This window comes from Triticum urartu, chromosome 2A, assembly GCF_056163025.1.
Source record: "Triticum urartu cultivar PI428250 chromosome 2A, HENAU_Tu73, whole genome shotgun sequence".
Lineage (NCBI taxonomy): Eukaryota > Viridiplantae > Streptophyta > Magnoliopsida > Poales > Poaceae > Triticum > Triticum urartu.
Window position 1 is genome coordinate 671,350,166 of NC_141874.1, and position 13,153 is coordinate 671,363,318.

Consider the following 13,153-nt stretch of genomic DNA (forward strand, 5'->3'; position numbering starts at 1 on the left):
CTCTGCGATCTGCACACATTCAGCTCGGTGACGTCCCACGAATTCACGATCTAGTAGAGCTTCGAAGGAGACTTCCGTCAGCATGGCGACATGATGACGGTGTTGATGAAGCTACCGACGCAGGGCTTCGCCTAAACACCGCTATGATATGACCGAGGTGGATTATGATGGAGGGGGGCACCGCACACGACTAAAAGATCAATGATCAACTTGTGTGTCTCTGGGGTGCCCCCTGCTCCCATATATAAAGGAGCAAGGGGGGAGGCCAGCCGACCCTAGGAGGGCACGCCAAGAGGAGGAGTCCTCCTCCTAGTGGTAGTAGGACTCCCCTTTCCTAGTCCCACTAGGATGGGGAAGGAAGGAGTGGGAGAGGGGAAAGGCAAGGGGGATGTCGTCCCCCCTTTCCTTGTCCTATTCGGACTCAAGGGGAGGGGGCGTGTGGCCTGCCCTGGCCGGCCCCTCTCTCTCTCTCCACTAGGGCCCATCAAGGCCCATTAGCCCCCGGGGGGTTCCGATAACCCCTTCGGCACTCCAGTTTTCTCCGAGATCACCTGAAACCCTTCTGGTGTCCGAATATAGCCGTTCAATATATCAATCTTTATGTCTCGACCATTTCGAGACTCCTCGTCATGTACGTGATCACATTCGGGACTCCGAACTACCTTCGGTACATCAAAACACATAAACTCATAATATAACTGTCATCGTAACGTTAAGCGTGCGGACCCTACGGGTTCGAGAACTATGTAGACATGACCGAGACACATCTCTGGTCAATAACCAATAGCGGAACCTGGATGCTCATATTGGCTCCTACATATTCTACGAAGATCTTTATCGGCCAAACCGCATAACAACATACGTTGTTCCCTTTGTCATCAGTATGTTACTTGCCCGATATTCGATCGTCGGTATTTCAATACCTAGTTCAATCTCGTTACCGGCAAGTCTCTTTACTCGTTCCGTAACGCAACATCCCATAACTAATTCATTAGTCACATTGCTTGCAAGGCTTATAGTGATGTGCATTACCGAGAGGGCCCAGAGATACCTCTTCGATAATCGGAGTGACAAATCCTAATCTCAATATATGCCAACTCAACAAGCATCACCGGAGACACCTGTAGAGCACCTTTATAATTACTCAGTTACGTTGTGACGTTCGGTAGCACACAAAGTGTTCCTCCGGCATTCGGGAGTTGCATGATCTCATAGTCATAGGAACATGTATAAGTTATGAAGAAAGCAATAGCAAAAAACTAAACGATCATCGTGCTAAGCTAACAGTTGGGTCAAGTCAATCACATCATTCTCTAATGATGTGATCTCGTTAATCAAATGACAACTCATGTCTATGGTTAGGAAACATAACCATCATTGATTCAACGAGCTAGTCAAGTAGAGGCATACTAGTGACATTCTGTTTGTCTATGTATTCACACATGTACTAAGTTTTCGGTTAATACAATTCTAGCATGAATAATAAACATTTATCATAATATAACGTGTCATGAGTTAATTAGTGATTTTGGAATGGTTATTATTCAACATTGTAATAGGGAGTCTAATAATGTTGCACATGAGCTAGCCAAGCTTGGCATGGTTAATCTGCCGGTTTTGTGGGCGATGCAACACTTCCTTGATTTTAATCAAGCTAACAATGACGGCCTTTCACCCCAGAATAATAAACACGGCCGGTCGTCCCGTTCAGTCATTCACTGGCCAAAAAGTTGATGTTGATTAGAAATCACTTTTACATAGTACTTTTTCTGTAAACTAATATAAGAGTGTTTAGATCACTAAAATAGTAATCTAAACACTCTTATATTAGTTTACAGAGGGAGTAATTAACTTTCCTACTGACTTTGGATCCCCACCAAGAGGCAGAAAAGCATGTGTCTTCACATTGACCACACATATTAAGAACATATGGATCGATCATACTCCACTCTCCAAACCGTAGACAATATTACAACATGTCGTGTGTGTCAGTGTGTGGAACCCTTAAATTTCCCCTGTCCATCGGCACAAGTTTTCTTAGTGCAACTAACGTAAACAACACAAGACGCGGCCGATCTCCTCGTTAATTAAGATCCCAGCTCGAGCTTTTGGGGAGGCGCCAAGAGGCATGTGAAGCTCGCACATGGTTTGTTCAAAAGTTCAAATTAAACGAGGCTGTGGCCTGTGGGTTAGAAAATAAGGTAGGCCAAGCCTTTGCTTCCGTTGAGAGCCAGACCCATGGACGGTTCCATTCGGCCTGTGAGCTCGCTACGCGTCACCTCGGAAGCTCAAATTATCTGCGATGACTATTTATCGCATTAAGCGAGATGAAAAGTTTCTCTCACTGAAGCATCTGTAACTATCGTGCCGACCCATTCATGATTTTCTTTGACGAAATAGTGTGAAAAGGGGGGGGGGGGGGGGGGGGGTGCAGGGTATCAGTCCTGCGATCTGCTGGTTGCTATGCAGCACTGCTGCCACTGAGCTAACAGCAAGTTCGTATTGAATAAACAGGTTGCGACCTACTAGAAGGAGAAGAGCAGTGTTTTTTTGTTTATCTGATGTCTTCTCCATTTTTTATTTTTTCGTATTCTTTTGGTTTTTGTTTGCTTTTCTTATTTCTTTTCCAGTTTCCTTTTTTTCGTTGTTATACTTTGGTTTTTTCTTGTTTTTCATTTTGATTTCTCTTTGTTTTTTCATTGTTCTTATCCATATTTCTTTTCTTTTTCTTTTTTTATTCGGTTTTTGTTTCCTTTCTCCTTTTTCTATGTTTCTCTTTGTTTCATTTCTCTTTTTTCCTCTTTTGCATTTGCTTCTTTGGTTTTAGTTTTCATTTTATTTTTTCTCTGGTTTATTTTTATTTTGACACATTTTTTAATACATTATCAACATTTTTCCTACACATTTGTAACATTTTTTAAATACATGGTCTACATTTTTTGTATACTTTTTAACATTTTTAAATGCTTGATTAACATTTTCAAAACACTTGTTAAACATTTTTTTTAAAATACTTGATTAACACTTTTACATACATGATCAATTTTTTTTCATCATTTAATTGATACATGATCAACAACTTTTTTATACACATTTAACATTTCCCAAATGCTTGATTAATATTTTTTAAATACTTGTTCAACATTGTTTTTTGAAATGCTTGATTAACATTTTTATATACATGATCAAAAAAGTAATAATTTGTTTAGTAAGTGATCAACATTTTCTGTATACACGTTCAACATTGTCCGAACACTTGTTCAACATTTTTGAAATGCTTGTTCAATATTTTTTAATACTTACTAGCAAACATGCCCGTGCGTTTCAATGGGATAACAAAATTCCTCTCATACACACTCTCGCGACATTAGTAAATCTCTTGAAATCTTGGATGATGCCACACTAAAAACAACATTGTAAATGATATTGCGCAAAAAATAAAGATGTGATGATTTTTGAAGTGTATTCAAGGTGTTTCCAATTTATAGACAATAAAAATATCTATCTAGTTGCAGGTATCTCTTTACGCTTTTGTTGCCGTTCCTCCTCGGTGATGCCCAACAAATATTTGCATTACGATGAAAATAGCAAAGTATGTTTTATTAATTAACGATAGCATATGCATAAGAGCATTATTTTTGTCTTCCTGATATATGTGTTTTTATTTGTAATCCAAGTCAAGTCTTATTTTGGTTGCAAACATATTAGACAGCTCCATCAAAAACAATCAATTTGTAAGGTCATGCATACCAAATGATCAAGGTTGTATATCAACATCGATATTCTTAAAAAAATCATTGTGGAAACAATTTAAAACAACATGAAAATTAAAGTCAAGCCATTGGTTTACGTAAATCTTGTATCGGCAACATTGTGCTTTTTTTCTACATTAGAAACATTTTATGTATACACGTTTTAATACTTTCCAATTTCATGGTCAACATTTTTCAAAACATATTTATTTTTTATGTCTACTTTTTATACACATTCTACATTTTTTGTATACATCAGGAACATTTTTCATATACACGTTTAACATTGTCCAAATACATGATAATATTTTTGAACAGCTTATATTTTTTATGTCTACTTTGTTAAATACACATTGTATTTTTTTGTATACATTTTTCTTATACATCAGAAACATTTTTTTCTATGGACATTTAACATCTTTTAAATGCATGATTAACATTTTCAAAAAAGAAAAAAATATTATTTTTTCTATATGCACTATACTTTTTCTGTATATAATGGAAACATTTTTTCTATACAAGTTTAATATTTCTTTAATGCATGATTAACACTTTTTCAAAGTTTGCATATAAGTGATTTTTATAATTAAAACATTCGGAGTATTTTGATATAAAGCTGTAAGAAAAAAATACAACAATGAATGTAAAAAGTAAGTGCCGAAGGCCACGCTGGGCCGGCCCAATCGGGCATCTGTTTAATTAAGAAAAGGGGGGGGGCAAAAAGGAGAGAATGTGGGATCAAATATGGGTCTCCTAAGTGGAAGAGCAAGCGTCCAACCAGTCGGGGTGGCTATGCACTTGTGATTCGTTGGGGGATTGCTGCCTATTGAATCAAAACCAATGGCTGACTTATAAAGAAAAAAACGAATCATTTGTTCCACTTACCGGTGGCATAGGGGGTAATTCATGCGAACTCTAGGGGCAATTCCACGACGGACGAATACAAATGTACTAGGAGAATATGTCCGTGCATTGCAATGGGAGAACAAATCACATAAGGCTTGCGTAGACATGGTAGAGATCTCAAGCGATTGATAGACCCTGCTTGACCTATATTGATGAATCATACACCTCACCTTTATCCATCCCAACATGGTTTGTTCCATGACCTAAAATTGTGAAACCAGACTAGATAGAACCATGCATGGTTACGAAAATCATACTTCATTCAAGCAACGTGAATCTCGGCCTTGACTAAGTCGAGTGGTGAGATTCTAGGACATGTGGATCCAACATTATTGGAGGAGCACTGAGAACAATGCCCTACTTTATGCCAGACTTTGAGTCCTCCTCATGAGTCGGTGACGGGTGCCAGAGACGGGCTTCTCCGTGGTAGCACGACATGTCGCCTGCCTATGGTTCAACCCTTATATTATTTTTGATCTTTTAGCCGATAAATTCCACACCTTCATCTAACTTGCGTATTTTATAATGATTATCTTATATTATTTTTGGCATTTGCATTCCATCATGCCATTAAATACTCACACCAAATTAAAAACTATGAACATTTTCAGAAAATCATTTGGGCCTTACTTCTATTTTATACAATTGCTTTTCCAAATTCCTTTTTGAGCCTTTAGAGAAATACCATGCCTTTTTTTACTTCAATTTTGCTCCCCAAACTTTACCATTAATTCTTTTATCAATTTACCAACCTCCAAAAAAATCAAATGAGTTTGAATTTAAACCTTGCATTGCCCATTTCTAATTTTCTTGGAACAAGCGCATTTTTTCAAGTCCAGGAAAATAGTACCTTCCTGATAGATCATTCCTAACCCTCTTTTTTAATGATTCTCTACTTATATTTAATAAATAGAAAAATATAGGATTTTGTTTTGAGTGATCCAGAAAAAAGATAAGAGAGTTAGGAGAGAGAGGGAGAGGGGGAGAGAGAGAGCAGCAACTAAACCGCCTGGCCCATTTGGCCTAAGGCCCAGCCCTTAACCTAGCTACCAGACCGATCCCCTGCCTCACAAAAAATGGACCGATCCCCTCGCTCTCTCCCACCTCGCGTCGTCAGGGAGGCGCCCCATGCGCCACGCCCGATCCCCGACACCCGCGGTCACGGCCCGACCCCGGCGAGGCTGCACCGCCCTCAGCCTCGCTCTTCCTCGCGCTCACCTTTGTGCTCCTCCTCTCATGTTGCATCGCCCACCATGTCCGAGCCGCTTGCCTCCATTCCCATGACGCTCGTGGATAGCACCGCCGTGGCTGCATCCTACACCGCGCTGCCGCACCTCCTGCTGCCATCTGCTACAGCAAGCCGCCGCCTCGTCCGACCTCCTCTCGTTGCGTCGCCCCTCCTTTTCCTAGTTTTATTATCCTCCCCCATCTCCTTGTCTCCTTTCTGACAGGAGCCCCGGATGCCATGAATTCGCCCGGGAAGCCGCCTCCGGCCGGCCTTCCTCGTCGTCCCCCTGTCCTCACCGCCCACCTCCGAATCCTCCCCAGCCCCTGCCGCGCACGGATCCGTTCGCTGCAAGCTTCAGTCGCCACCGTCGTTCTGTAGACCACGGGTTGAATAGATGAAAACATAGGGTCCTATTTGTAAAACCAAAACGTTTTCTTGGTTACCCACTTAAAAAAGGATTGCGAGTTCAATTACTACAAAACAGGGGTTTATGCAAAAACGCCGCGACGGTGAGCAGGCAGAAGCAATAGATGTTTTATTATTAGGTAAAGAAAAGATTCAACATTTTCAAGAACTTGTTCAACATTTTTCAAATACTCGTGCAACATTTTTAAATACTTGTTTAACATTTTTAAAATGTGTTTTATAGAGTGTTTTTGTAATATATACATACACACACAGATATATATATATATAAATTTAAAGTATAAAAAAGTACAAAAATAAAGCAAAAAATGTGAACAGAAAACAAAAAAACAAAAAAAAGAGGCCGTGGCCTGCCTCGCGCGTGGGCCGGCCGATCTCTATAACAGGATTTACGGGCCAATTCTCTAAACGGACTGATCACCAGGGGGCTTAGAAAGCACTCAAAAAAAAACCAGGGGGCTTAGAATGGGCTTACTTGCAGGTGGTGCGCAGCTGCGACGACGACGACGACCCGTGTGTGCGCATCGGCCCGAACCCACGCCAGGCCAGTCGCGTCGCACTCCACCCAGAGAGGTCACGTGAAAAGCAGCACCAAAAAGGGAACGGACTGCTTGGACTGGAAGCGACCCGCGTCCACCACCGCCGCTTTCCCCGTCTCCCCCTCACCGCGCGGCGACGCCGAGCGACCCAGCGGCGAGCCCGGCATGCATCACGACCCCAACCCCTTCGACGAGGGCACCGCCGGCGACGAGAACCCCTTCTCGGTGAGCCAGCCTCCCCTCTCCCCTCTATCCGCTCATCTATCGCCCCCTCGTTTTGCGGAAAAACCCTCGCTGCCTACGGCGGGGTAGTGGTTCGGCAGATCTGAACTCCCGCGTGCTGTTTCTGTCGCGCTGCAGAATGGAGGAGGCCGCGGCGGGAAGCAGCAGCACGGCTTCCGGCCCACCGAGCCCGTCGGCTTCGGCGGCGGCGGCAGCAGGGGCGACGCCACCGTCGACGTGCCGCTCGGCAACATGGGCGTAAGTCGCTTCACGCGCTACTTATCCTTTTTAGTTTTCGTTCACTCGGCGTTCGGCTGTACGAATCTGATGGTTCTGGTGCGCCGCGCAGGACTCGAATGGCAAGGCGAGGGAGCTCTCGTCGTGGGAATCAGATCTGAGGCGCCGTGAGGCGGTGGGGTTTACTCTCCTCTTTGCCCTTATTAAACTTTAGTTGATTAGGTTGTGTGGTGTCTCACGGCGTTTGTTCTGTGGCTCCAGGATATCAAAAGGAGGGAGGAATCACTGAAGAATGGTGAGCCACTAGCCCACTATCTCGTTGCTGGTGTCAATTGTGTTTCAGTTATGAGTTGTGTTACCAGTAGTGTGCTTATTTCTGCTTTCCTTTTCTTTCTTTGATGCAGCTGGAGTGCCCATGGAGGAGAAGAATTGGCCGCCTTTTTTCCCGATTATCCACCATGACATCGCCAATGAGATACCTGCCAACGTGCAGAAGCTACAGTATCTGGCGTTCGCAAGCTGGCTTGGTACGTATTTGTTGACTGCTGGTTGTGCATTTCTTTTGTATCACTAGTTTGGCAGTAGAATTATGCAATTATGGCATTATAGGTTGTAAATATGGTTCATTTCAGAGGGTCATGATAGTTTCCGTTTTGTGTTGTTTTAATAATTTACAGGAATTGTGCTCTGCCTCTCCTGGAACTTTATTGCTGTCATAGTCTGCTGGATCAAGGAGGGAGGTGGGCGGGCTTTCATCACTACCTATGAATGCCTGGGTGTTCTTGTACAATTTCTGATGCTGAATGGTTGGATTGTTTATGCTTGCAGATTCAAAGCTGTTCTTCCTTGCTACAATCTATGCTTTGCTTGGAATTCCCCTTTCTTACTTGATGTGGTATAGACCCCTCTATCGTGCAATGAGGTATGCTATCATAGTACCATTTTAACACTTCCACTTATCAATGGAAAAGGACATTGCGAGTGAATTTATTATTTATTTTAGTGCTTTCCACCTATGCATTTCAGAAAGACTGTATTTCTTTTGCTTAAAAGCTCTATGCAGACCTGCAATATTTACTAGTCATTGTTTCCATCTACCGAAACTATTAAAGAGCAGTTTCTGTGAGTTCAGAACATCTGCATATTTTGCATGAATACTTTCTTATCTACACCATTCATGATGCATGCGATAGCTATGGAGGTTGCAAAAATATTCTGGTGGACCTGCAGTAGCTACTACTAATTGTTTCCATTTCATGTATCAGTGGTCAATTGATGGGTATAGTCCTTCTATTATAGTTTGATAGATTTTAAAAGTGACTGCAATTTCAGTCCAAATGCTTAACAATTTAAGAGAAAAACTGAACTGTGCATTGTGATGTGTGGAAGCATCTGATATGTTATCTTACTTCTTTGAACAGAACTAACAGTGCATTCAGTTTTGGATGGTTTTTCCTGTGTTACCTGGTAAGATTTGCCTGCAAAGCTTTTTTAACTTTTGACATTTTAACTTCTGTAATAATTTATTACTTATCACATGACCACATTTTTTTGTCTTGTTGTTGTTTGGTGCAGATCCACATTGGTTTTTGCATAATTGCTGCCATTGCTCCGCCAATCGTATTCCAAGGGAAATCATTAACGTAAGCTACCACTACTTTTATTCAGTCAACATCGTAACTACCGTTGTAAAATTCCATTGTTCCATTGCACCAGTGTTACTATTCAGAACAACTGGTCACTGAGAGCAGTTTTATTGAAACGAACAGGACGTTAACAGTTAACAAAAGTCAAATTTGTATAAATAATTGTGGTATATGTGGTTTCACTATTTTGTGGCTTCCATAGTATTGACACAGCTGAATTGCTTGTTTCACTATGTTCCTACAAGATCTGTAATAAATTGTTTGCGTATGATCTTCTAGCATGATCTAGTGCCAGTGTTCTGGACTGACCGACTGACAGTTGAATATCTCAAGTATATGATGAATATATATCATTCTAAATTTTATCAACCCGGGTGTATGTAACCGACTGAAATTGAGTACCATTGACTATTGAGTGGACGCCTGTTATTTTTTTAGCTTAAGACCCACCCCTTCATCATAGGTACTCACTATTGGATGTACGGAACATTCTTCTTAATTATAATGCTAAGCTGTCTCCTTTTCTCTCCAGGGGCATATTGGCTGCGATCGACACTTTCTCTGAGCATGTGATAATTGGGGTGAGAATGTTGTTCCCTGTTGCCTACCCCAACTTGTTTGGGACTGTTTTGTCTGCAATCTCTTGAATATGTCAAGCACTTTGAAGCAGATTTCTCCAAGTATCAACTTGTAGGGCATTAACTATCAATTATTTACTCCTGTAGATCTTTTACTTCGTGGGGTTTGCACTATTTTGCTTGGAGACACTGCTGAGCATCGGGGTTCTTCAGGTCAGAGACAATTTCTTAATTAACTTGCCCTGGCCTTCTGTTGGTTTGCCTTTTTGCCTGTTCTTATGTATTTTCTTCATATGTTCACATACTGGTCATATCTAGGGCACGGAATGCAGGGACTAGTAGGTGTTCCTTATATTTCACCTTTTTATGGATTATTATATGTATTTAGTTCACAGCAACTGAATGCAGTTTTTTTTTTCTTTAATATGTTGCGTAACTATTTACCACCTTTTGTTTTAAACCCAGTAAACTTCACCAAGACACAAGTATGCTTATAGTTGTGCCTCTGCATAGTTGAGAAATAATCGGCATAAATTTTGCACGGAAAATTATTATACCTTCTTTTTTGCGAATAGGAAAATTATTATACTTGTAAAATTTGTTGTACAACTTGCAAATCAAATTATGTGTTAGCCCCTAGGTGGCTGTCTGGTAAAGATGTTGTAGAACTTAGCATTTGTTGTAGCATGGGAACGCACTAGGACAAATACATCTGGACACACAGACCCCTAGGTGGGCGTCCAGTGAAAACGTCAGGGGGGCTGGCTCCCGTGAGTTCCTACTTTTTGTTTGGGCATCATTCTGGATGGGCATGCAAACAAATGAAACACCGATATTTTAATCCATAGGTCATAACCCATAAGTGATGCTAATTGATGCATCTATTGCATAAGAAGCAATTTGATTGTGAGCACCACTTTATTTGTGTTTGGTCTGTGTTATCATGGCCCTTGTTCAGATGCATTATTCTATTACCCCCCTCCCAAATTAGTTGTCTTAGATTTGTCTAGATACGGATATCTAGATACATCCGTATCTAGACAAATCTAAGACAACTAATTAGGGACGGAGGGAGTAGAATACAATACTAATATCATTTTCTGTTCTTTGTTCTTTGGTGGTCACAGAAAGTATACATGTACTTCCGAGGGCATAAGTGAAGCTAGTCGTGATGGAAATTTTTCAGAAGCCTACAAGCAGTAGTGATTCTGTCCATATGTGTTAGTACACCTTGAGTCTATGTTTGTTGAGCGAAGGGTTATCGAAGAATGCTTCTGAGACTGAGTGGAGTATGGCATGTAGCGCTGCTACTATAGGATCTTCTCTAAGATGGGGGTGCTGAGGTTCTTTATATGCTGTGCTTCGTGTGTCATCTGGTAGTTCGTTTGGGAGTCTGGCATGTCGGCGAACATTACAGTAGTCAGTATTTATTATTAAACGAAGAAGAGCAACTAGGCAGGAATACTATGTGCCAATCTTGGCTTATGTCTGCTAGGCTGCTAGTTGATGTGATTGCTATTCCCGAGCTGCTGCTTCGTTGGCCCGAACAGTTGTTGCTTTAGGTGCGTTGGTCTTACTGGGAGACGCTTGCTTTGACTCCCTCCATCTGGGTTTACTAGACCCCTTTCATATTTAGGGTCAAATTAAATAAAGTAATAAATGTTATAATGTACAGTATATGTCAAAAAATTTAGACCCTCTTGGCTGGCGAACTCATGCTGGTGGGGTGGCAATTGCGAATGATTTCCATGACAATTGAGTACTGAGCCGGGGCCAACTGGTAGATAACACCGATGGGATGTGACCAGCCCGAGTTTGAGTCTCACCTCTGGAGTTTCTCCTATAAAGCGGCAACAAGATGCTTCTAATTCCCTTCCGTTCTTGTTTTTCTTTTTGATTTCCATGACAAAATTAGTTGTAGGAGGGTGGTAATTTCTTGAATTAGCATGGCAATTCCTTCAAGGAGAAGGCATCCCCCCCCCCCCCCCCCCCCCCCCCCCCCCCAAAACTGTCATCTACATTAAATGACTGACGGCGTTCTCCTTCCCAGCCAACATTCGCCATTTAGCATTAGCATTACCCCCAAAAATATGTGGTGTGAATCTTTGAAATTTTAAATTACTGTTAATACTTCCATAGCATAAAAATCATATTTTTTATTTAGTCAAATAGTTTTGACCCAAAATATGCTGGCTCTTGAGTTGTCATGAGTTTTGTTTACATGTAGCGATAAATTAAAAGAGAGGGGGCGCAAAACAAATAAGGATATGTCTGTATGTGAGGTCATTGTCATTCGCACTATAACAACATCAGCACTGCAAATGATCTCAACCCTAGGAGGCGGAGATCGGGATGCCATTCGCACTACAGCATCGTCGTCACTGCAAAGGGCCGTCATGGCATGACATGCCGCGAAGTGATGTCCCCCAGATCTCCCTCTCAGTGTCTTGTTAACTCACCTTGATCGATCTGCACATCTCTGGTACGGCCTATCTACGGTCCTTCCTCTCTCTTAACTGGTGGGTCCAGCCTCCCGCTGGCCATCGTTAGCTCCTTTTTTGGCTAGGTGAAATAAATTTATTTCAAGATACAGTCGAGAGGCACAAGCTCTTCTATGTAGTCATATCGCAATGCTACACCCAGTGTGGATGTACGACGCCAGCCGATCTGATACCCTATTTTGTTCATATTTAAGTTTACTTATTAATTTCTACAACAAAATGGCCATATGTTGAAAGATAGCTGAGACTCTTGTGCTGCTACCTTTTGGAGGTCAATGCCCTCCATCGACGGTGGGGTTCGCGAGAGCTATATCTGGCCTAACGCGAGACTAGCTTCTAATTCGCCTGATGATTTCAGGTGGCCTTACAGTCTTGGCCCGACCCATTTCTTAGCGCTCGTTCACGTTTGTTCGCTCATTTGTTACTGTGTATTCGCTCGATCGTTCCCACTCGCATGTTACTGTGTGTTCGCTCGTTCGTTCCCGCTCGCTCGTGCTTTTTCTTTTTCTTTTCTTTTATTTTTTTTCGTCATGGGTTTCTTCGTTTTTCTGTTATTCTTCGTTTCACCTATTTTTACTTTTTTTTCTTTCCTTTTTCTTCAGTTTTATTTTGTTCCTGTCTTTGTTTTTATTGGTTTTTCTTTTTCTTTTCTATTTTTCTTTGGTTTTTTTGTTTCGTTCTTAGTTTTCATCAGTTTTCTTTGTTTTTCTTTTGTTTTTCTTAGTTTTTCTTTGCTCATGGGTTTTCATGGTTTTTTTCAGGTTTTCTGTTTTTCTTCACTTTTGAGGTCGTTCTTTTGTTTCTTTCTTCCATTTCTTCGCTTTCACTGCTTTTCTTTGATTTTTATTTTTTATTCAACACATGTCTACATTTTTCATTCACATATGTACATTTTACGTATACAACAGGAAACATTTATTGTACATGTTAACATTTTTTTTAACTAAATGATTAACATTTAAAAATATTATGTTGTATGACTACTTTTTTTCATACACATTGTATATTTTCGGTATAGATTAGGAACATATTTTAATACATGTTTAACATTTTTAAAATCCATGATCAACTTTTTTTCTACATGATCAACATTTGTTAAAATATATGTATTTATGTTA

The 13,153-nt window shown here is 41.0% G+C and overlaps 1 protein-coding gene across 1 annotated transcript; it reads left to right on the plus strand.

The window, feature by feature from the left end:
- Positions 1-6,885: 6,885 nt before the first annotated feature.
- LOC125528519 (secretory carrier-associated membrane protein 6) lies at positions 6,886-11,056 on the plus strand. Its single transcript, XM_048692973.2, has 12 exons — positions 6,886-7,076; positions 7,212-7,331; positions 7,423-7,485; positions 7,572-7,605; positions 7,715-7,837; positions 7,988-8,050; positions 8,139-8,232; positions 8,732-8,777; positions 8,886-8,953; positions 9,489-9,537; positions 9,682-9,747; positions 10,662-11,056. The coding sequence occupies exons 1-12, from the start codon at positions 7,017-7,019 to the stop codon at positions 10,692-10,694; spliced, it is 819 nt and encodes a 272-aa protein (XP_048548930.1). The 5' UTR covers positions 6,886-7,016; the 3' UTR covers positions 10,695-11,056.
- Positions 11,057-13,153: the final 2,097 nt, after the last annotated feature.

Excerpts from the sequence above, each read along its gene's own strand:
- LOC125528519 (XM_048692973.2), top strand. The coding sequence starts at position 7,017 with ATGCATCACGACCCCAACCCCTTCGACGAGGGCACCGCCGGCGACGAG. Across the intron at positions 7,332-7,422 it reads TGCCGCTCGGCAACATGGGC|GACTCGAATGGCAAGGCGAG; the intron begins GTAAGTCGCTTC and ends TGCGCCGCGCAG. Across the intron at positions 7,606-7,714 it reads GGAGGAATCACTGAAGAATG|CTGGAGTGCCCATGGAGGAG; the intron begins GTGAGCCACTAG and ends TCTTTGATGCAG.